The 23,746-nt window shown below is 43.8% G+C and overlaps 4 protein-coding genes across 7 annotated transcripts; all 4 read right to left on the bottom strand.

Moving 5' to 3' along the window:
• Positions 1-137: 137 nt before the first annotated feature.
• LOC131448141 (zinc finger protein 91-like) lies at positions 138-4,127 on the bottom strand. 2 transcript variants are annotated; one of them, XM_058620285.1, is made up of 7 exons: positions 4,097-4,127; positions 3,149-3,351; positions 2,940-3,041; positions 2,757-2,852; positions 2,524-2,634; positions 2,272-2,395; positions 138-2,183 (listed from the first exon to the last, which is right to left on the bottom strand). In XM_058620285.1, the coding sequence occupies exons 1-7, from the start codon at positions 4,110-4,112 to the stop codon at positions 445-447; spliced, it is 2,391 nt and encodes a 796-aa protein (XP_058476268.1). In that variant the 5' UTR covers positions 4,113-4,127; the 3' UTR covers positions 138-444. The 2 variants fall into 2 exon arrangements, with proteins under 2 accessions (XP_058476268.1, XP_058476267.1); XM_058620284.1 differs by lacking the exon at positions 4,097-4,127 and adding an exon at positions 3,807-4,022.
• An 861-nt stretch (positions 4,128-4,988) lies between these two features.
• LOC131448140 (zinc finger protein 287-like) lies at positions 4,989-10,202 on the bottom strand. 2 transcript variants are annotated; one of them, XM_058620282.1, is made up of 7 exons: positions 9,853-10,202; positions 9,130-9,332; positions 8,921-9,022; positions 8,738-8,833; positions 8,505-8,615; positions 8,253-8,376; positions 4,989-7,194 (listed from the first exon to the last, which is right to left on the bottom strand). In XM_058620282.1, the coding sequence occupies exons 1-7, from the start codon at positions 9,884-9,886 to the stop codon at positions 5,267-5,269; spliced, it is 2,598 nt and encodes an 865-aa protein (XP_058476265.1). In that variant the 5' UTR covers positions 9,887-10,202; the 3' UTR covers positions 4,989-5,266. The 2 variants fall into 2 exon arrangements, with proteins under 2 accessions (XP_058476265.1, XP_058476266.1); XM_058620283.1 differs by lacking the exon at positions 9,853-10,202 and adding an exon at positions 9,508-9,703.
• Positions 10,203-10,648: 446 nt separating this feature from the next.
• Positions 10,649-17,409, bottom strand: kdelr2b (KDEL endoplasmic reticulum protein retention receptor 2b). The gene is made up of 5 exons (XM_058621901.1): positions 17,134-17,409; positions 14,380-14,480; positions 14,024-14,182; positions 13,048-13,300; positions 10,649-11,650 (listed from the first exon to the last, which is right to left on the bottom strand). Exons 1-5 carry the CDS (start codon positions 17,222-17,224, stop codon positions 11,616-11,618), a joined length of 639 nt encoding a protein of 212 aa, XP_058477884.1. The 5' UTR covers positions 17,225-17,409; the 3' UTR covers positions 10,649-11,615.
• Positions 17,410-18,491: 1,082 nt separating this feature from the next.
• On the bottom strand, positions 18,492-22,692 carry mettl9 (methyltransferase 9, His-X-His N1-histidine). 2 transcript variants are annotated; one of them, XM_058621973.1, is made up of 6 exons: positions 22,536-22,692; positions 22,208-22,363; positions 21,659-21,849; positions 21,374-21,583; positions 20,729-20,913; positions 18,492-20,651 (listed from the first exon to the last, which is right to left on the bottom strand). In XM_058621973.1, exons 2-6 carry the CDS (start codon positions 22,295-22,297, stop codon positions 20,434-20,436), a joined length of 894 nt encoding a protein of 297 aa, XP_058477956.1. In that variant the 5' UTR covers positions 22,298-22,363; positions 22,536-22,692; the 3' UTR covers positions 18,492-20,433. The 2 variants fall into 2 exon arrangements, with proteins under 2 accessions (XP_058477956.1, XP_058477955.1); XM_058621972.1 differs by having other exon boundaries at positions 22,208-22,425; positions 22,536-22,685.
• Between the last annotated feature and the right edge of the window lie 1,054 nt (positions 22,693-23,746).

Below are 23,746 nucleotides of genomic sequence, written 5' to 3'. Positions count from 1 at the left end.
CTTTTTATACCCACATTTGAGTCGGCTCAATGGGCTTCTTAATTTACTACCCACAGATTAATTAAGTACAGATTAATATTTTTTCCATGCTTTTTTCTGCATAAATATAAACATCAGGAAATCTGACATTACAAAAGTTAATTTGGTGCAATTTTATTACAACATCACAGTCTGTGGTTCATAATGAATCACAAACACCATGACAAAGTTTGTCTCAGAGCTTCTGCAGGTTCACGATGTGAGGTAGACCACGTTAAGACCTGGTATGAACATCTGTCCTGAGTGATCCAATTACTTAGGGTCCTGCATAGCTCTACTTTAACCCATCTGTTACCGTAACTCCTAAAACCATTCATGATAACAAGAAAATTCAAAAACCATGGACTGGTGACCTGTCCAGGGTCACCTGAAGGGTTAATACCAGGTGAGATTGGGGCTGTAGATTTACTCTTTAACAACTGTATGAACCAGCTTTTTGTGTCTCTCCATGCTGTAGAGTTTGAGGAAAGCTTTCCCGCATGTGGGACAAACAAAAGGCCTTTCTCCCAAGTGTATTTTGGCGTGTGCGGTGAGAAACCCCTTCCTTGTGAAGCCCTTGCCACAGACATCACATCTGAACGGCCTCTCCGACGTGTGATGTAACAGGACGTGATTCTTCACCTCAGTTGCCGACCTGAAGGCCTTGCCACATTCTGCCACCGTGCATTTAAAAGGTCTCTCTCCAGTGTGGATCAGTTCATGTCTGACAAGCGTCGACCGGGACACCAGCTTCCCACAGTGCGGACACGGATACCGGAACAGCTCTTTGAGGTGGCTGGTCCGCTGGTGCTTCTTCAGTGATCCTTTCTCCTTGAAGGACTTCTCACACTGCGAGCACGAATGCTTCTTTTCGTTCCGAAACTCACCGTGGATGAGATTCATGTGACGTATCAGGTTGGAATTCTGGGCAAACGTCTTGCCGCACTCCGGACACAGGAAGGGCCTCTCCCTCGTGTGGACGCGTTCGTGGAGAAGGAGATCCGTGTCACATCGGAATCGAGAGCCGCACTGGGCGCACTGGAACGGCAGGTGACCCGTGTGCTTCCACTCGTGGAGGATCAGGACACGGAGCTTGGGGAACGTCTTCGGGCAGTGGTCGCATTTGAACGGTTTGCCAATTTTGTGGACGTTCTCACAGTGTCTGAGTAGCAGCAGAAAGAGAGTGAAGGTCTCGTTACAGCGGATGCACTTAAACGCGGTGTGCGAGGCCTTGTGTCGCGCTAACGTCGCCGCGTCCCGTAACACCCTCCTGCACACGCTGCAGTACAACTCGTGGTGGGTTATTTTGTGCCTGGCCAGGGAAACTTTGTAACTAAACGCATCTTGGCATTTGTCACATTTGTGAAGGTTCTTGGCGACCTCCGGACTCCCCGCGTTCACCTGCTGCCTCGTAGACTCGAAGCAAATTTTCTGCAAGTGCCTCTGTAAAGACATGTAGAGCTTAAATCTCTTGTTGCAGCGAGGGCAGGTGTAGTTCCCCGAGGGGAAGTGCGTTTTCATGTGACCTCTCAGGCTCATGTTTATACGTTTCTTGCAGATAAAGCAGTAAGTGTAGTGGTTTTTTTTCTGTGCGGCAACATCCGTGTCAGCGATTCCTGGCTTTCTTTTTGAAGAGGACAAAGTTTTCTGACGCTTGTAGGGAGGGTCCTCATCTGAGCAGCCTGACGGTGAATCATACCCAGTCGAACTTTTACCGGGAGACACCAAAGACGAGGCGGTGTCCGAGTAGTAAGACCAAGAATCCGACGAACTGGGACTGCGACAGAAAGGATCATCGTCCGAGTAGTAAGACCACGAGTCATCTTCACTGCAGTTAGTGTCAGGAGCTGTATTTGCTGAGTCATTCCTGGAGATGCTTGGATTCTTGTTGACAGACACAACCACTGTGGATGTTTTTTCTTTCCTCTGGGCAGATTTGCAGGCAGGATTGAGCTGGACACTGTGTTTTATCCCAATTGGGTGACATTGTGGGACTGTGTCGGTGTTTGTTTGTGTTGTACGAGGTGACGGTACGACCTCTGTCCCTGTGTGCGATGGAACTTGATCCAAGATGGCGTCTTGTGCTTGTTTTCTACACGCCACTGTTGTTTTTACAGAGTGAAATTTGAGAGCTGAAATAATACAGGCACCATCCAAGGAACCGTCTGGAAAGTGGGGAAAAAAGAAGTTTGAAAAACACTCTTCACAACAGTTTGGAGCCATTTCTTCATCAACAAAATTAACTGGACTTGCCATTGTGGTCAAGCTGACTGTTTTCTTTGTGATACTGCAGGACGATTCTAAGCTCGTCCCCTTGAGACACGGGCGCCATACAGTCCTGCAGAACTGATGACACGTCACCAAACATGGAGGCAACCTGAGAGGAAACGAGGAGGAAAAACATAAAAGTCTCAAAGTCTGGACCAAATTCTCTGGACATTTTCTGGAATTCACGTGTGGAAACGGCTTCAGGTTTAGCTTAATGATAATATTCATGTTCTGAACCTGTTGGAAAGTGTGAAGAGGAAGAAACTTCTCCAGTCTGCACAGAAGCAGCGATGTCAGAGTGCACAGAGCTTCGTCAAACGCAGGACCAAACTCTTCAGGGAAAACTGTCTGAAAAACAACATCTGTTAATGTCAAACTCCCCACACATACAGATGAGCTTTGAAACAGTACAGTAACAGACTAATCGAGCAGTTGTTTGAGCCATACTTGAATTGAATTCATCTTCTCACCTCATAGAAGTTGTCTCTCGTCTCTGGATCTTTCAACATGTCTTTCACAAAATCCACAAAGTCTGAGTTTGGCACGTCTACATTTGTGGTTCCAGCCTGTGAGAGACAACATGAACATTATTCAAATGTCCGCAATTAACCTTAATAAAGCGCTTCTTTTCATTTGAAAAAATGTAAACTCGCCTCCTTTACACAGGCCTGGATTAGCGTCTGCATCCTGTCCAGGTGAGGCTGAACAACCTCTGAGTGAGCGGAATCTTCACACTGACATAACTCCAGAATGAGCTGAAACCACAAACAACAGTCACAAAAACACTTGAATCATCTTCATTTCATACATTTATGTTGAATATTTTTACACCAGTGTCACGTTGATCGCTTCGTCCTCTCACCCGCGCTCTCAGGCCCAGGACCAGTTGGGCCCTCTGTCGGGTGGTGAGCAGCTCCGGGACAAGGTCTGTAACCATGGAAACAAACTCCTCCAGCACCCCATAATGAGCCACTGCCTTCTGCTCTACGGTCTGCCAGACTGCTGCAGAGACCAGACGGACCGGTGAGACCAGGAGACGAAGAGCGGAGAGAGGAAGACGAGGACCTGAGTCATGAAAACAAAAGTGTATCATTATTATATAATGCATATCTTCAAAAAGCCTGCTGATGAACTCATCGGTCATATTCCATGGTTACAGACCTTGTACACAAATGTTTAAATGCACTTATAACACTAAGTCGCTTTGGATAAAAGCGTCTGCTAAATGACATGTAATGTAATGTAATATTGGCAGATGCTAGTTTGCCGATATCCGGTTATACATTTTAAAGCCAATATCAGTCGATAATATCTTGCAAAAGTGTGGTCCATTTAATAGGTACACCCGTCAAACGTGTACTTTATCACATGACAGTGGCAACATGTGCTTAAACATGCAAGTGTGTTACTTGTTTTTATTTAAACGAGTAGTTTATTCCCTTATCGAGTATCAGGAACGATACATGCTAATATTAGCTCAGTGGCTACATGGCTAGCTGACTTGGTGATCGGTTACTTACAGTTTCCCTTTAAATTATCCCTCATCTTTTTTATCCGCTGTTGTCGATTCAGCAGTAAAATGTTTTAGGTTTTATTAGATACACGTCACTCCTTCCCGCCCTTTAGGTCTTATATTTCTGTGAAAGCTAAAGATTCATGTGACGGAATCTGGACTTCATTATCCGTCCGGCATTGTTTCTAGTTCCGGGTCGTGTTTCGTCGAGTCACGACGGTGACTATAAACCGCACCCCGAACGACATTAGCTATGGATTACAATATACTTTAACTACGTATATCAGTTTGAATTACTTTTTAACACTTTCATCCCTTTTTTTCGTCCAACATTTTAGTTGAGATTAATTTCACGGAAACTAACCGTCCTCATTCGTCCGCCTGTGTTTTCGTCCGGGTTACGTCATGCGCGTTCTGGACAGTTCCATGAAGACTCCGCTTCTTTCCTACTGAAACAAGACGACGACACGCATTTGCCCCCCCAAAAATAAAATAACGGTCAGAACCGCAATATTTACATTTTTTTTTAATAAGTTGTGATAGCTCAGTGTTTTTTTTCTTTTGAAGAGAACAACATGACACCAGAGAAAACACATTTTAGCCACAAAAATCACCTCAATAAAAACCACTCCTGCTGAAACCTACAATATCATTACACTGACTGCTTTATCTCACCATTAGAAAGACTTTTCCAACACGAAACTTAAGGTTTTAACCATTCTAACTCTCCCACACCAAATCCCATCAAGAAAATCAGTGAGCTGCTGGTCTACTGCTGCCTCTAATGTGTGTTCAGTTTGTGTCACTGAGGTGACAACTCCTGTGTGCTGTGACGTTAAAACAGCTGTTTTTCTCGATGGACTCACTCAGAAATGTTTACAAACTTTAGATTTTCTGTCAAAATACATGTGTCTCACAGTGAGGTAACGCAGTGAGCATATTGTTTAGATAGCACACACTTTACGCAGACATACATTTTATGATCGAGCTGCTTACAAAACACTTTTTTTTGAAGTTCCAATTCGAGCTTGGTAATCTCCACACAACGACAGCACAAGATACAGTGAAATTAGACAGAACGGTGTCTTTAAAAAAAAAAAACATTTACATGATGATTTGTTTGCTTTTCTTGTAGCTTACTTCAGAGCAGTGACTCCCAAACACTGGGTCGGGACCCACAGATGGAATCTTGATCTAGATGGCGAATCTTTTTAATTAACCGATTCTGATGATTCAGTACATGGAAAATAACTGCATATAAAAACAAAGTCACGGCAGTTGACCCTGCCCACAGTGGAAAAACAGAACCTGATCTGCTGACGTCTGGTTTTACTCGAACAGCCAGTAGGGGTCAGTGGAGACAGCCCCCTATCTCCCTACAACAAGACATTTAACCATCACAATGACGGTTTAATCAGGGTCCTGCATAGTTCTGGTTTAATACCAGGTGTGACCGGGGCCTTAGATTCACTGTTTAGCAAATGCATGAACCTTCTTTTTGTGTGCCCTCATGAGGTAGAGCTTGAGGAAAGCTTTCCCGCATACGGGACAAACAAACGTCTTTTCTCCCGAGTGTATTTTAGTGTGTTCGTTGAGAAATCCCAGCCTTATGAAGCCCTTTCCACAGACGTTGCATTTGAACGGCCTCTCCGACGTATGATGCAGGAGGATGTGAATCTTCACCTCAGTCCCTGACCGGAAGTTCTTGTCACATCTGGGCACCGTGCATTTATACGGTCTCTCTCCCGTGTGGATCAGTTTGTGTCTGACGACCGACGACTGGGACAACAACTTCCCACAGATTTGACACGGAAACCGTATCACGTGGCTTCCCCGCTGGTGCTTCTTCAGCGATCCCTCATGGAGGTGGCTGCTCTGCTGGTGCGTCTTCTGCGATCCCTCGTTGAGGTGGACGGTCTGCTCGTGCTTCTTCAGCGATTCTTTCTCCTTGAAGGACTTCTCACACTGCGAGCAGGAATGCTTCTTTTCGTTACGAAACTCACTGTGGACGACTTTCAGGTGACGCCTCAGGCTGGAGTTCTGGGAATACGTCTTTCCGCACACCGGACACAGGCATGGCCTCTCCCTCGTGTGGACGCGTTCGTGGTAAACGAGATCCGTGTGACTCCGGAATCGAGAGCCGCACTGGGCGCACTGGAACGGCAGGTGACCCGTGTGTCTCCCCTCATGGAGGATCAGGGCGCGGAGCCTGGGGAACGTCTTGGGGCAGTGGATGCATTTGAACGGTCTGCTGAGTCGGTGGACCCTCTCGCAGTGTCTGAGTAACAGCGTTAACACGGTGAAGGTCTCCTCGCAGCGGATGCACTGAAACGTGGTGTGCGACGCCTTGTGTCTCGCCAACGTCGCCGCGTCTCGTAACACCCTCCTGCACACGCTGCAGTACAACTCGTGGTGGGTTATTTTGTGCCTGGCCAGGGAAAAATCGTCATAATACGCATCTTGGCATTTGTCACATTTGTAAAGGTTCTTGGCGACTTTAGGTTTCTCCACAATGATCTGCTGCCTCGTAGAATCTGAGCAGCTTCCCCGTAAGTGCCTCTGTAGAGACATGTAGAGCTTGAATGTTTTGTTGCAGAAGGGGCAGGTGTAGTTCTCCGAGGGGAAGTGCGTTTTCATGTGAGCTTTCAAACTTGTGTTAATGAGCTCCTTGCAGAGAAGGCAGTGAGCGTTGTACGGTTTTAGCCGTTCCACAAAATCCGTGTCGGGGATTCCGGGGTTTATTTCTGAAGAGGATAAAGTTTTCGGACCGTTGAAGGAAAGGTCCTCATTTGAGGAGCAGGACAGTGAATCAGTCGGAGTTTTACCAGGAGACGCCAAAGACGAGGCGGCGTCCGAGTAGTAAGACCAAGAATCAGACGAACTGGAACTGCGACGGGAAGGGTCATCGTCCGAATAGTAAGACCACGAGTCATCGTCACTGCAATCAGCGCCAGGAGCCGTTTCTGCCGAGTCGTTCCTGGAGATGCTTGGATCCTCGTTGACCGATACAACCCATTTGCAGGGAGACGTTTGTTTGTCCTCTTCGCAAAGTCCTCCTTTCTCTTGAAGTAGAAGCGTTTTCATCTTCAGACCTCCGTTTTGTCTCACGGGTCGGAGCTGTGTCGACGGCGATGTGCCGAGACGTCTTGTGATGCTTTCAATAATGTCTCCAGGTGCAAAGTTAGTTTTGTGAAGTTTTATCTCAACCGGGCGACACTGCGGGATTGTGTCGGTGTTTGTTTGCGTTGTACGAGACGATGGTACGACCTCAGTCCCCGTGTGTGATGGAACTTGATCCAAGATGGCGTCTTGTGCGTGTTTTCTACGCGCCACTGTTGTTTTTACAGAGTGAAGTTTGAGAGCTGAAATAATACAGGCACCATCCAAGGAACCGTCTGGAGAGAGGGAGAGAGAGAACAGTTTAACTTGTGTTAAAGGTCCTGTGTGTAAGAATTAGTGACATCATAATCATAATAATAATAATAATAACAACAACAACAACACATTTTATTTAAAAGGTGCCTTTCTCTGCACTCGAGGACACCGCCCAAATACAATATACATTTAAATAAAAAGAAAACAACAACAAAATAACAGAAAGGGGCAGAGCAATTGAGATCAGGTGGCAGTTTTGAACAGATGTGTTTTGAGTTGAGATTTGAATTGGGGGAATGAATCAGTGTTTCTGTGTTGGGGTGGTAATGAGTTCCAGAGACGTGGTGGTGAGACGGGCAGAGGGGACAGACAGGTGGGTGGAGAGAGAGGATCTGAGGGTGCGGGAGGGAGTGGGAACATGGAGGAGATCGGAGAGGGGCAGCGAGGTTGTGGATGGGCTTGAATGCAAATAGGAGGATTTTGAATTGGATACGGAACTGAACCGGGAGCCAGTGGAGCTGTTGGAGGACAGGAGTGATGTGGAGGATGGAGGGGGTTGAGTTACGACACGGGCAGCTGAATTCTGCCCAGTTGAAGTATATGGAGGGATTTCTGAGGGAGGCCGAAGAGGAGAGAGTTGCAGTAGTCCAGACGGGAAGTGACGAGACTGTGGACAAGGATGGCGGCAGTGTGGGGGGTAAGTGAGGGGCGGAGGTGATTGATGTTTCGTAGGTGGAAGTAGGCAGACCCGGTAATGTTATTAATGTGGGACTGAAAGGATAGGGTTCTGTCAAGGATGACACCCAGACTCTTAACCTGGGGGAGGGTGAAATGGAGGAGTTGTCGATAGTGAGAGAAAAGCTGTCGGTTTTGGAAAGAGTAGATTTAGTGCCAATGAGGAGAACCTCGGTTTTGTTACTGTTTAGTTTGAGGAAGATTTGGTGAACCAGGTTTTTATTTGGGTAATGCATTCAGTAAGGGGGGTGGGCGGGAGAGAAGACCAGGGTTTGCTGGTGATATAGAGCTGGGTGAAATCTAATGGTGAAACTGCTTCTTAAATTAACTGGACAAAACTTGCCATTGTGGTCAAGCTGACTGTTTTCTTTGTGATACTGCAGGACGATTCTAAGCTCGTCCCCCTGAGACACGGGCGCCATACAGTCCTGCAGAACTGATGACACGTCGCCAAACATGGAGGCAACCTGAGAGGAAACGAGGAGGAAAAACATAAAAGTCTCAAAGTCTGGACCAAATTCTCTGGACATTTTCTGGAATTCACGTGTGGAAACGGCTTCAGGTTTAGCTTAATGATAATATTCATGTTCTGAACCTGTTGGAAAGTGTGAAGAGGAAGAAACTTCTCCAGTCTGCACAGAAGCAGCGATGTCAGAGTGCACAGAGCTTCGTCAAACGCAGGACCAAACTCTTCAGGGAAAACTGTCTGAAAAACAACATCTGTTAATGTCAAACTCCCCACACATACAGATGAGCTTTGAAACAGTACAGTAACAGACTAATCGAGCAGTTGTCTGAGCCATACTTGAATTGAATTCATCTTCTCACCTCATAGAAGTTGTCTCTCGTCTCTGGATCTTTCAACATGTCTTTCACAAAATCCACAAAGTCTGAGTTTGGCACGTCTACATTTGTGGTTCCAGCCTGTGAGAGACAACATGAACATTATTCAAATGTCCCCAATTAACCTTAATAAAGCGCTTCTTTTCATTTGTAAAAATGTAAACTCGCCTCCTTTACACAGGCCTGGATTAGCGTCTGCATCCTGTCCAGGTGAGGCTGAACAACCTCTGAGTGAGCGGAATCTTCACACTGACATAACTCCAGAATGAGCTGAAACCACAAACAACAGTCACAAAAACACTTGAATCATCTTCATTTCATACATTTATGTTGAATATTTTTACACCAGTGTCACGTTGATCGCTTCGTCCTCTCACCCGCGCTCTCAGGCCCAGGACCAGTTGGGCCCTCTGTCGGGTGGTGAGCAGCTCCGGGACAAGGTCTGTAACCATGGAAACAAACTCCTCCAGCACCCCATAATGAGCCACTGCCTTCTGCTCTACGGTCTGCCAGACTGCTGCAGAGACCAGACGGACCGGTGAGACCAGGAGACGAAGAGCGGAGAGAGGAAGACGAGGACCTGAGTCATGAAAACAAAAGTGTATCATTATTAAATGCACTTCAAACAGAACAATGTTACAAACTGCAGAGGTCATATAGTCTCTTCTGTGGTGAAATGAACCTAATATTTTTCATACTCATGTCGCAGCTGATATAAATATCTTTATAGAGCAAGAATAATAAAATAAACGTACAATAAATAATAGTTGTGGAGGGAGCCAGCATAGAAGTCAAGCAGCCTATTTAGCCTACGGTTGTGGTCATTTTATATTATATAATATATAAAGCCAATATCGCTCGATAATACTGTGCAAAAGCGTAAAAAAACACACACGATGTGCTCCTTGGTCACGTTATTATTGACAACCGTTAAAGTGCTCGTTAGCGCTACTATCTTGTCCGTTTATCACAGTGTTTTTAAACATGTAAACGTGGTAAAAACCAAACAACGCGCAGTTCAAGTCAAGCATCAGAATTTAGAAGACATGGCTAATATTAGCTCAGTGGCTACATGGCTAACGTGGTTATCGGTTACTCACGGTTTCCCTTTAAATTGTCCCTCATCTTTTTCATCCGCAGTTGTCGGTTGGGCAGTAAAATGTCGGTTCAGCAGTGAAAATGAGAACAAAATTCACTCCTTAGTTTGTTTTTTTGGGAAAGCAAACGATTCATGTGTGACGGAATCTGGACTGTATTATCCGTCCGGCGGTGGCGGTTTTTTCCGTTCCGGGTTGTGTCTCGTCTCTTTAAACCAACATTACGTCACCTCAAGCAACATTAACTACTAATTACAATACATTTCAAAAACGTATATGATTTAAAATTACAATGTTAACACTTTCATCTGGTTTTCCTTCCAACGTTTTAGTTGAGGTTAATTTAACGGAAGTTATTGTTCGTCCGACTGTGTTTTCGTTCCGGGTTGCGTCATGCATGAAAAAGTCATATTTCACATATTAACTATTGACGTTGTCAACGTCACTTTTAACGAGTAGAAACGTTTCAGTTTGTGTGACTTAAGCCGGTGTTACACGGTCATTTGTAAAGGAAATATGCATCGAAATTTGCCACAAAAAAATAGGAACTGCGATGGATAGGAATTTACGACGGACTTGTTAGCACTGTAGCAAATAAAGTAGAAATAAATATAAAAGACGCCGCTTATTGTAACAACAGCAGACAAATATTCTTTTTTTCCCCCATAAAGTCTTTTATTAACGGTGGCAACATCATGCAAAAGCTGTTAAAGGGACAAAACTGTATGAAATGTTGGTTTCCTTAAAGAATTTTTATAGGATTGTCAGAATTAATAACATATATGCACAGCACGTGAAACAAATTCTACGGACTCTTGTTTATTGGAAACCAGGAGGATAAAAAATAAATACATCTGCAACTAAAACGAGAGAGAGCGTGAGAGATACTTCATATACAAGACGTTACCAGTGAATTTTACTCATCTTTATGTTTCAATGGACCATTTAAAATAAAACAGGCTGGGCCATGAATGGAGTGAACAATTGAGAAAATACGCATTTACACAGATGTCAGTTTTCATGTGTTCAAATTTAAAGAAAAACGTCAAATCTGAATTCCTTTTGTTTCCTCTCTGGTTCTTTTGAATGTTAAATTATGACGTCCATCTTAGATTCATCAAGGGCCTGGGCTCAAGTAAAAGAAAAGTCTTCATACATGGGAATGCATACAGATCAGCAAATGAATCAATTGTCCACCAAAGTTAAGAAGATTCAAAACCCCCCCCCAAAAAAAAAACTAAACAAAGAAAAGCACATTTAATTTCAATTTTTGCAAACATTACAAACGCTAAAGTTGATAATATCCCACAAGAAGATGTCCGCCTTAGTATCATACAACGCCGAATCAGAGGCCATTTTGTATCTGCAGCTCTTATATCAATGTGTCAAATCTTTTTGATTTTTTTTTTTAAGTAGAAAACTTTTCTTTCTTTTTCTTCCTTCCTTTATACAGAGAAATAAAAAATAAAAAAAAAACAGTTAAGGCAAGATGCGTCAAACAGAAATCCGTGTAGATGGCGGTGTTGGTGGTAGCGGCGGACTGGCGGCCTCCGCAACAGCCGCTCTGATTCCGGGTCACATGGAGGCGCTAGTCGGCAGCTCCCACTTACTCTCTGTCTCAGGCATCTTTTCTCTTGGCGGGAGGGGAAGTGGAGGACGTGGTGGTGGTGGTGTTGGTGGTGTGGTGGGGGTCGTACGTGTCCACGCGTGCCCCGCCTCGTCTCCCCCCCCCGCGTCGAGTCGGACAAACTCCTCCTCTTTGGCACTTAAGCTGGAAGACTCAGCTTCTTTCCTTTGAGTACTGAAACGAGACATGGTGGATTCATGTTTAGTTTTTATGGGAAAACACATTTTTAACCACTTGATAAAAGATTTATCTTATTAAATCTATGTAAGCTTAAGTCTACAATATCTAAATAATACATTCACTGCTATTATCTCACCATAATATAGACTTTTTCAACAGGAAAGTGAAGTTTTTTAACCGAGCTCACTCTCCCACACCAAACCCCATAGAGAAAATCAGCGATTTTAGCTGCAGAGACACAGGAGCTGCTGGTCTACTGCTGCCTCATGTGGTCACTTTGTGTCACTGAGGTCAATCCGAACAAAGGATTTCAAATGCAGAAGTGACAAAATAAGACATTTGAACTTAGTGATGGAGGCAGCAGTGGATCAACAACTCCTGTACGCTGTGATGTTAAAATCACTGATTTTCTCTATGGGATTTGGTGCTAATCTCGCTTTTTTTAAGTGACACAAAGAAAGACCTGAGGGTGTCTATAAAAACATTATATTAAAACATTTGTGATGATTAGTTTGCTTTTTTCACAGCGATTCTCAAACACTGGGTCGGGACTAGGCATGGGCCGGTTACTGGTTTCAAAGTCACGCTTTCAAAACCACTAAAATTTCCCTCCCCCCCGCACCTGGTTGCTGTGAGTGACAAACAGGCAGCATGATGGCTGAAGGAGGCGAGCCCCCCGAACTCTTCCCCCCGTCTAATCGGACCAAGTCGGCCGTATGGGAGTACTTCAGCTACCGTAAAAAGCCAGACGGCCACGGCTTGTGGGAAGAGGGTCGCCCGACGTGCAAAACATGTTTGAGGACAGTGGCATCTACGCATAACCCTAACCCTATCATAATACTGTGATATTTTTGCCTACGGTTATCATACCATCAGAATCTCATACCGGCCCAACCTAGTCGGGACTCACAGACGAAGCACGGGACACCGTTTTGGGGTCCCTAAACAAAATTGCTGAATTTTCCCCAACCTTTTATATTTTAAATAAAATGTGTACCATTAAAATGTCGATAATTTACCAAGCATATGTTGGAAATAATTATCCTGCTAATTCAAAATGACTGATTAGGTGTTACAGATATGACTGTAAATTAGCCGCTTAAGTGCAGTACAAATTTGGGTCTCACATCATATTATTTTTGGTTTTACCAGCATTTACAGACTCATTTGTCATTTTATTTTTTTGTGTTAATTCATATTATTACCGGACTTGTCTCACCTGCACCTTTATTTGTTCTCTTTCACCTTTTTGTTCATTTCCCTTGAACAGGTTATATATTAAGTGAGCAGATGATGACTTGTCACTGAGCTTTTACTCAAAACCACAAATAACAAACAGAACAAAACAAAAATCCTCCTCTTTTTAATGGAACGGCGGCAGAAAGACTCACCTTTTGTTACATACAAATAGAAGAAATCGCAGTAGAGGATGGTCTGCACGACGCCGGCCACGATGGCGATCATGTCAAAGAAGCCCTCGAAGTAGAACCTCCATATCCAGTTGATGAGGTAGAGGGCTCTGTAGAGTCCCAGGAAGAACAGGTAATGCGTGGTGATGGTCTCCGCCTCGCCCGTCTTACTGATCATGAAGAGCTGGGGCAAGATGGCCACTGACTCCAGGTAGATGGAGAACGTCCAGAGGATCTGGAGAGGAAACGAGAGCGAACGAGTTTGACGGTGAAATATAACGAGGATTCGACTACAATCACAGACATTTGCACGGTTGTCATGGAAACAAAGTAAAATTCAATAAATATGATAAATATCAATTTAACGGCCTTTAAAACCAGGAAAAATCATCACAGACGAGACCTAAATATAAAATTAGAATGAATTTAAGAGCATCAGTTCAAGATCAAATGAGCTGGACTTAAAACACATTGAATTTACTATTCATTTTAACTGTGTACTTTGTACTTTGTGATGGAAAAACATGCATCTCATTGAATTTATTACAGTGTTGTATGCAAAGTGAGGCGCATAAGTCTGTATATAACTACGGCTGCAACTCATGATTATTTGCATCATCGACGACTCGACGACCGCAAACACTGATCAATTTTCCCCAAAACCTGGAAATTATGACATTCTCAAATGTCTTGTGTTCAATTTGAATGATTTCTTTGTTTATATGGAGCAAAGAAACCAGGAAATATTCACATCTAAAAGCTGAAAAACCAGAAAAACATTCACAGTGACTTAAAATATTCTCTGAAGGCTGGTTTAAAAAAAGGAATAACAGACTAAATTAAACTGTTTGTGAGTCATTTCTTGGTATATTTTTAAAGTGTAACACTTTTAAATTCAACACTCAACATACACAATCCTACGTATGAATGAAAAATCGTATGGGGGGAGTTTTCTGACCTCCAGGGGAGAGAAGTCGTGGTTGACCAGGAAAGCCAGGCCACCGACGGGGACGACCAGGAACTCCACTCTGAACGTGTCGTGGTTCCCGTCGTACGTCGCCTTGAACTTGGCGTAGATCAGGTACACGGTGGCGTACGCACATCCGATGTAGATGACCTGGACGAGGGGGGAAAGGACGAGAGACATTAGTGTTGTCAAACTACAGTACGTGTCATCATGAAGACACACGGACGTGTCGTCTCCTGGGGGGACTGACGTCTTCCTTTAGCAAACACAGGCGTGTCGGCTTACAGGGAAAAAAGCTTCAAAAGAACGACGTGTGTTTAGTGAGCGTGGCCAGAGTGTTTCTTCACCTTCATGGTGGTGTTGTAGAGGGAGATGAAGGAGGTGAGCAGGTCCAGGTATCGAGTGGTGAACACCAACGCAAACAGCACCTGACTCTTCCCGGAAATACCTGTGAGGAGACAGCAGAGGGCGCTCACACAACGTTTATACAACACAGAACTACAGTATGTTTAGCAGGTAAAACGACTTTAAAACGCTAAAACTTTAAGTGTCGTTTCTTCAGGTGTGAGACATTTCCCGACATCGTGAACAAAACTGGACACGGACGTGACTTCAGAGATGTAGCATCGCTCAGAGAATCTCAAACACTGATCGGTTTTCACGTCACTGTGCGGCCAAGTTTGAGCACAGGTTTACTTTTTTCAACGCAAGTAAATGGAGCGAACGTCGCAAAAAACCTGAAATACGTGTCAGTGCATTGACTCTGCTTGTAAACTCCCCATTGAACTACTTTTTTATTAACCGATGAACAAGTCTGAGTGCTTTTATTTAATTATTATAACAAAATTTCAGGCTTTTCAGCTTCTTAAATGTGAATATTTTCATGTTTCTTTGCTCCACATAACAAAATAAATAAAACAGAATAATTATAGGGTTGTGGAGTGGCCAAACAAAACAAGACATTTGAGAAAATCATCATTTTAAAGGTTTGGGAAACAACAATCAACATTCTGTGGACCAAACAATCAACCAATGAATCAAGAAAATAATTGTTGCAGCTCTAAAATATGATTTAAACTTCATTGATGCACAATAAAAACAATCATACAGAATCGCTGATCTGCATAATCAATACACTCTTATTGATCAGGGACGCCTTAACTTCTTTCTTAGGAAATGTGAAGTAAAAAAACAGTTATATTGTGACCAAAAGTATTTAATTGAATAATAACACAAATATAATACCTCATTCACAACTCTCTCTCTCTCTCTCTCTCTCTGTCATCACAAATATTTGCCTGTGTGTGAAACACAAGAGCCACAATTCAAAGAAGAATGAAAACTGACACAGCAGCAAAGAAAACCCTTCAGGAGGGCGTCATAGAACTGGTGCGATACATAAACCAATATCACAACCTTTCACTACAGTGTTTTAAAAATGTGTGTTTGCTTGTCCACAAACAGCCAGTTTGTAACATAGAATGCTCTAAATAAATGTAAAACAAATCATTTTTCAGCTTCCTCAAGAAACGAATAAATGAACAGCCGACAACATGATTCAGTTCTTTTTTATTTTCTTCTCTTATCTTTTTACAGTCTGTGCTTATTGACTGAATGTTTCAGTGTAATGTTTCGGCTTTCTGGATCAAACTGGATTTCACGTTCTTCTTATTCCAAGATGTGGTTGACAGGTTTGGACCAATACTTGATATCAGTGGAAGGCCATTTTTAGTGAGGGGAAAAAATATGATCAGCTATTTGGATTTCATCAACCACAGAAAGAAGCCAAATCATTCAACCTTTACTGCTGAGTGTAGTACAACTCATCATCATCATCACCTTGTGTTTACCTGGTGTGGTGGCAGGTGACACGACGGCCACACCCACTGTGACTAGTGACTGGTCATCACCACATTAGGGCTGTAACTAATCGATTTAATGAATGACGTTCTCTAATGTGCTTTTACTCCACAAACAGAAACAATTCAGTTTGAAAGATTTAGTTGTGTGGAGCAAAAAACACATTTAAGAAACTGAAAATCTGAAACTTTGATTCAGAACAATGAACCGTTGCAGCACTGCTCCACATCATCAGTAGTAGTAGTAGTAGCTCTCATACCAGTTTGTAAGTCCAGCAGGGCTGTAACTAACGATTAGTTTCATAATCATAATCAGAAAATCATCAGAAAATGTTGATTGTTGTCTTGTTTTGTCCACAATCCAACTCAGTTTTAATCATAAACACTCACATTTAACACTCAACCACATCATCAGTAGTAGTAGCTCTAGTATCTGCTAGTATCAGTTTTATGGGATGTTTCCACCGAGTGGAACGGTTCGGTACGGTTCTTTTGCGTTTACATTAAGACTGCTACCAAAATAACCGAGTCCAGTATGTGTGGAGTTCTGCTGCTCAAATGACAACTGCTATTCCGCTTCATCTCCAGCAAACAGCGTAGTGACATAACTCAGGTGACTGTCTGACTGGGATGGAGCTTTGACCTTCGGTCGTTAGACGACGAGCATGAAAACACGGCAAAGGTTTAACAGGAAAACACAGAACAAGCTACTACATGAGGACATTTCTGCTGCTGCTGCTGCCACGTCAGAGACATCGCAGCCGGGTTAATAACGCCATGACCAACAACCACAACCTGGACAAAACTGAGTCCAGGTGAACCTGAAAGTGAAGAGGGTTAGGGTTAACCCTAACCCCCCCTTAAACAATAGCTCTGCATGCCGTAAACTTAGTCCAGGCCCCGCTGTTCTAACCTGACAGCAGCTGCTGCTGAAAAGCAGACTTTACAGCTACTTGTCCCTCACAACAGCACACTTATAGCCGCTTAACATGAGCGACTTTCACGTCAAAAAGGTTTCTGTGATAGTAAAAAAAGTCACAAATGACTGTTTTATAAAGAATATCGGGAGGACACACCGGGGTTTTTTTGTAATCGCCTTGCTAGCCAGATAGCTAACTAGCCTTAGCCCCGAAACCGGCTCGTGAGCAAAAAAAAAAGAGTCATGGAGCAATTTTGTGTCAGTAAAGTTTAACATTTCACACATTGACGTCATGTAAAGTGTCTGTTAAATGAAAAACTCACCGGCACAGGACCTGGTTTTCCATATCTTCAGCAGCAGGATGATGATGGCTGCTAAGTGGGACAGATCGCCGGTTAGCCTGAAAATGTTCATGTTTGTTTTTAAACACGCGTTCAAAGAAATATTACAATTAAAAAAAGAGCTCGGTTCGTCTCCGGCAGGACTCGACTCGGCGGTAAGACCCGACGGCAGTGGGCTGACACCGCGACACCAGTATGGGGCGATTCGGGCTTCACGGCACGGGGGAAAATGGCGAGTAGAAGCGACGTGGCTCGGGGAAGTGGCCGAGGCGGCGGCGACCAATGGGGAACCCGGAAGCCCCGGCGCGCTCAGCCAATTACAAGCGAGAAACCGCCTCCTCTGCACATACGAATGCTGCCTTCACGCCGAGTAGGAAAATATACGTACATCGCAGTTTAACTCAGCGCACAAGCGACATTTAAGCAGGAAATGTTAAAATAGATAAATGTTAAAAAATACAGCTGAATGACTTTGCATGCAAAAAAGAAAGTTCAGTTCCAAACTCAAATAAACGATGAACTAATGAAATCATAAAATAAACTATTGAGTGTAACGTGAACGCGGTTGGATAAGCTGACTCAGCATTCGCGACTAATGACAGTGACTGTTTCAGGATGCACACACACACACACGCGCACATTTCAAAGTCTCATGTCACGTAAAAGAGAAGTGTTTTTTATTTAATTTAACGGTTTAAAGTCGAACTAAAGCAACTTTTTTTTTACCAAGTACCACCAGAGAACTCTGAGAGTTCTCACGTTTCTATGAACTCTGGTTACTCAGGTACTAGCAATAATGGAAAATAAAATAAACAGTGATATATTCATATATATGAATACACAAAAAACAGAAAAGTATTCACATTTAAGAAGCTGAAGAACCTGAGAAACTTGTTTTAATTATTTACAACTCCCTCAAACCGATTAGTGGATTATGAAAATAGACGATTCAATCAGTTGCAGCTGCTGATTATTTTCTCGATGAATCGAATGAATTGTCTGGTCCATAAATTGTCACAAAATGTCATACAGAGCCAAGAAACCAGAACACATTCACGTTATAGAAGCTGAAAAGTAGAGACAGTATTTCTGAAGACCACCAGAGGAAGCGTACCACTGGTGGTACACGCACCACAGTATGAGAACCCGCAAAGTAACTCAAGCATGGGATATTTATCGCAGAAATGTAGATACTACGACTGAGTTCAAACAGCAAGTATGACTAAAATGTGACACGCCTATCACGAGCGGGAAAACACACACAACAGACACCGGTAAACACATTTCCTTGTAACAACCAAACCACACATCTCATTTACACAAGAAAAGTCCGTATAAAATACACATTAACTTATTTTTATTCTGGACCTTTCACATTTTCATTCTTCAAGTACAAATGATGCGTAAAACTGAGTTAACTTTAGGGATTATAGCTGCTTCAGTCTGTCCCCTGTAGGTCTGGTCCGACCAGGAGTTTATAATAGCTACTAATGGTGGTGAACTTTAGATATTGCTGTCACAGACAATATTGAGACAGTTCGTTGACTCAATGTTGTTTTTTTTCATGACACAGTTCTAGCACGACTTGACTCTACTCGGTTTCTTTTCCATCAGTGGTAGAACCTGGTACCTGGTGTTTTTTCCTTTGAGTTCCTGCTCTGACGAGGATCCAAGTGAGCTGAGCAGATACTAAAACGTGACGTCATCAGACCGACGGCCACTGATTGGTCAGAGAGTGTCGTCATTAATGGGACCGGCCATCTTGGAATCCAATGTTGGGTTTTGCGAGTTGGAAATTAAACTTCCAGTTTAAACATCATAGTAGGAACTCGGGAAAATCCAGACATCCGACTTCAACTGGAACGCACTCGGAAGTCTCCGACCAAGGTGCAAGCTATAGCTACTTCGACAGTCACAGAGATGTATTGTGCAGCATTTAATGTAAGCAGTGCATCTTTTTCGTTGCCAAACAGCTCAAATATTATTTCTTGAAGAACCAGAAACGACGTACTGCAGCTTTAAAACATGATTCCGTCGTCTTCATTTGCGGCTACAGTTACTGCAGTTTAAAATGAATGATAAATGACACTTTACAAAGGCCTCATCTTTACTGGGATTATGGGACGATATATGGAAGTTTCATGCTGTGATTATTCCGATTAAAAGCAACACTGAAATCACTTTAGCGTTCATTTTTGGTCAGACACAGATAACTTGCAGATTGGACACAAAAGTAAAACAACATCACCTGGAATAAATTATTGTGAATCATAAAGCTCCCCCTTGTGGCAATTTCAAAAAATATCACTAAGACTGTACACTGGAGACCACAGAACAGAGTGCAACACAATATTATAACAGCATGATTACAGTAAAACACCAGGGCTGTCACTTTCTTACAAAATCTTTTCCTAACTTTAACAATTTTAAAACTTCTAATTGGATTTTATTATGTTTTTCTTGTGGCTTATTGCATGGCCGTTACTATTGTCCATGTTTTATGCTTTCATTTTTTTAAAGATATATTTTATTGCCTCGTGTGAGTATTTTATTTATTTTTTGTTATTACTCTGTAAAGCACTTTTGGTCCACTGTGGTTTCTTTACAAATAAAGTCGGATTGCACCGTCTCAGTAGTGTGCGACGTTTGTCAATAATCGGAATCGAGTGTGTGTTCCTTTTTATTTACAATATTACCCGCAGATGATAAAAACGCACTAAAATACCCGACACACATTTATTTATCGAGCGTTTGAGGTTATTCGTGGGTCACGCACCACGATACGGTATCGTGATATTTAAGTCACAATACGATAGCATCACGATGTTTGCGACAGCTCTAGTGAGAGTTAGCACTTGGCGCCCTCTAGTGGACTACAACGCCATTTGATTATTTCCACGTTTACTGTAACATCGGTAAAAACATTATATGCAAAACAAACAAAGAAAACATTGTGATATTCCGCTGCATCGACGTGGTCATACGATTTAATATAAAACTTGCACCCTCTACTGGAATCTGAGGGGTACTACATAAATTGGTGTTTATGAGAAGGCAGCCTGCATTGATCAGTAATAATAGTGAACTTTACATGTTTAAATGTGACAGCCCCAGTAAAACACTTTCCAGAACAGACCCCGGCAACAACATCATGATGAGTCTTAGATCTGAGCTTCAGGTGAAGAACTCGAGGTGTCACCGCATCACAAGACGGCTGCTGGACGAGTGGAGGTTTTGTTTTTCACAAATGAAACTCAAAGTTAAAAGTGTGCGTTTGGTCCTTCACTCTGTGTCGTCTGCGGCTTTGAGAACAAACACGGCGTCGTCGAGGACATAGTAGTCGTTGTACATGTCGCCCTCACAGAGGTACGGCACCCGCGTCACGGCCTCCACCTCAAACCCCGCCTTGAGGAAAACCTCATTGTTCAGGTTGGCCACTTGCTCCTCCCACTTCTTCCCTTTGATTTTCACGTGTTCTGTTGGACGCTGCCATCGTCCTCCTGAAAAAGAACCAAAGCAGTGTGGTTTACTTCTGAGTCTTTCACCCGATGGTTTATTTTTTGGAGCAAACACTGACCGACTTCCACGTAGGGCTGGAAGGGAAGCACGACGGCGAGGACCAGTCGCCCCGTGTCGAGGACGAGCGAGCGCTTGATGTCGCGCAGCAGATGAAGCGGATCGTCGCAGCGGTCCAGCAGGTTCAGGCAGCTGATGACGTCGTACAGGAAGCCGGTCTGCTGCCACTCGTCTATGCCCAGCACTCTGAGCGAGACACAGAGAGAGGGAGCGCGCGGTAGGAAAAGCATAGACTGGGTATTAAAATACAAAAACTGTTTTTGAAGCCTCTACATTTGTGATATATCCGATGCTCCGAATGGACAATACCAGCTGTCAATCACACCAGTACCCATATACTCATATATGCTGTACTTTATTGTCTATTTTCTGAACCTGCAACGATTCCTTTAGTAGTGTTTTTTAAATAAATGTTTTTGGATTTCCCACTTTCTTAAATGTGAGTATTTTGTGGTTTCTATGCTGCATAGAACACATTTTTTGGTTATATAAATAAACTGGCAGAGATAAGTTTTTCTGGATTTCTTCTTGGTGATATTTCAAAATAAAATGACAGACTTGACTTTGGAGCTTGTGTACACACAGAGCTAACCAGATGAAAATGGCTCCAAACAACGTCAGAATAAGCAGGAAAAAGTCTTCTCACTTGTAATTCCTCCTCTGAAGATGCCACTTCATGGGTGCCGACACCTCAGTCGCGTAGACCTCTCTGAAGTGGCTCCCCATCACCTCTGTGACGCCTCCGTCCCCCGCTCCGAGGTCCAGCAGCCGCTCCGCCCTCCACTCCGGGTCGATCCGGAGCAGCTGCCGGAACTGCTCCGCCGAGAACACGAACATGGAGCCGCGGCCCAGAAACCTGACACAGGGAACGCGTCACATGACGACATACTGGCGACAAAACAGCTGCGCAGACGTGTGAACAACTACTGACCCGTTGATGGAGGTGCGCGAGACCACGGGGCTGAGGACAGACGACATGAAAGAGTGGTAGAGCTGCGTGAACATCCAGCCAGACTTCTCCACACTGCGCTTGAGGAAAGTCTTGGTGTCCGAGTCCAGGTGGCTCTGGACGAACAAGGGCCGCACGGTCTCTCCGAGAAGATCTGGACAGCACCGGTACCACTGGAGACAGAGACGAGTAATGAGTTACTGTCATTAGGAAAATCTAATAAATCCACAAAGACAATAAATACTTATCACATAGTGTGAGAAAAAAGCCATTTCCAACAGAAAACTAAAGTTCTCTGTTAAACACATTTTTATATCAACAATATCTTCCTCACTGGTCATTGTGCAGAAATGCCAAGTAACGTTCAAACAAAAGCCCCATTTAAAAAGTATCATCATTTATTTGGGGGTAAAAACTAATGTTTCTTACACCAAACTTCATGAGGACATTAACTACAGCAAGTCTCGCAAATCGGGACCATAAAAGGTGACTCTTCATCCCTCTTCATCCCTCTTCATCACTCATTCATACCTGTTCTGTCTCCGTCGCGTCGCCCTCGCTCAGCATGTTGCTCATCAGTGACCGGACCAGTGGGCTCCGCACGTACTTCCCCGTCCACATCTTCCTGACGGAGAGCAGGAAGGCCACGTATCCCAGCACCCACGCGCCGAAAACCAGCGTCCTCAGCTGCAGGTGACACATAATAATGGAAGACACGGACAACAACAGAGTCCTGAGTCCAGATGCGGCTAAAATGGGACGATTAAGAAGGTAAAGGCAGCCAATTGTGAAGCAACACGGCAGGACATGTCCCTGTCCCCGTCCCCGTCCCCACTTCCAAGACAACAATCAAACAAACCTTAGGGCGCGGTGGGTTTAAGACAAACCAGCTGTTATTTACTCGACTTCAGTCCATTGTTTGACACTTTTAAGTCTCAAATGTCCTCGTCATTCACTCGAGCTGCGGCTCATTTCCGCACATCCCGCTTCTTCTTCTTCTTCTTCTTGTGCAATTCCGGCAGTTTAGACGCTGTTTAGCGTATTACTGCCCTCCACAGGTCCGATGATGAACTAGATTTTTTCAAAGTTTTAAAGTTGAATTTTTATTAATGTCCTTAGGGAAAGTATTCCTCTGCATTTGACCCATCCTAGAATTAGGAGCAGTGGGCTGCCACACTGAGTAGCGCCCGGGGGGGGGGAGCATTGGGAGTTGGGCACCTTGCTCAGGGGTTAGGGTTAGGTGCTCAGGGGTACCCCAGCCCTTTTTGGCCGGGTGGGGATTTGAATTGAATTTAATTTTAAATTGAACTTTATTCTTCCCCCAGGGGGGAAACACACATTCACAACAGCTCAGTTAAGACATGAGAATAGAATAAAATTAAATTAAAATTAAAATTAAAATTAAAATTAAAATTAAATACAATACAATAGTAAGAAAATTACAAAAAATAAAAGTAAAAAAGATAAAATGACACTCTAATATAGAGTAAGTATCAGGGGTAAGTAGGAAGTGAGTGGGATGAAGGACTTTCGGTAGTGCTCCGTCCTACACTGACCCTGGATTTCCACTGGACGCGGAACGGCCGCGGAACGGTTCTGCTTCGTCCTCTCCCAAACGTCAATCCCCACCGGGCGCGTTACGGCAGCGGCGCGGAGCCTTGGGAGCCAGCGGTATTCACGGAAGATCGCGCGATAATCTCGAACGGACGCGAGATCCCGCGATAGACTGTGTGTATAAAGGAAACAACAACAACACAGCTTCTTTCATTTCTCCACTTCCATAATCAGTCTCTCGTCGTCCATTGTCTCCGAGACCCTCGGATCAAATGACTGTTGACCTGGGAGCACCGGTTATGACGTAACGTTGAGGTGAAGTTGTGACCTGCGTATTGTGTTTTATTTTGAAAGGGGGGCGGAAGTGTTTTACTTTGATACTGTGTCGGACTTCCTGTCTTGTGCGATCTGCTTCGTTGAAATTTACGAGGTTCAGCAGCGGCAACGGAAAAAATAGAACTGATTCCTATCGATAGCGCTGCGGCGCGGCGAGCCGCTTCTGGGCCGCTGCTGATC

The sequence above is a fragment of the Solea solea genome, chromosome 21 (genome assembly GCF_958295425.1).
Source record: "Solea solea chromosome 21, fSolSol10.1, whole genome shotgun sequence".
Lineage (NCBI taxonomy): Eukaryota > Metazoa > Chordata > Actinopteri > Pleuronectiformes > Soleidae > Solea > Solea solea.
The sequence above is the reverse complement of the archived record's forward strand: the minus strand, read 5'-3'. Positions and strand labels throughout refer to the sequence as shown.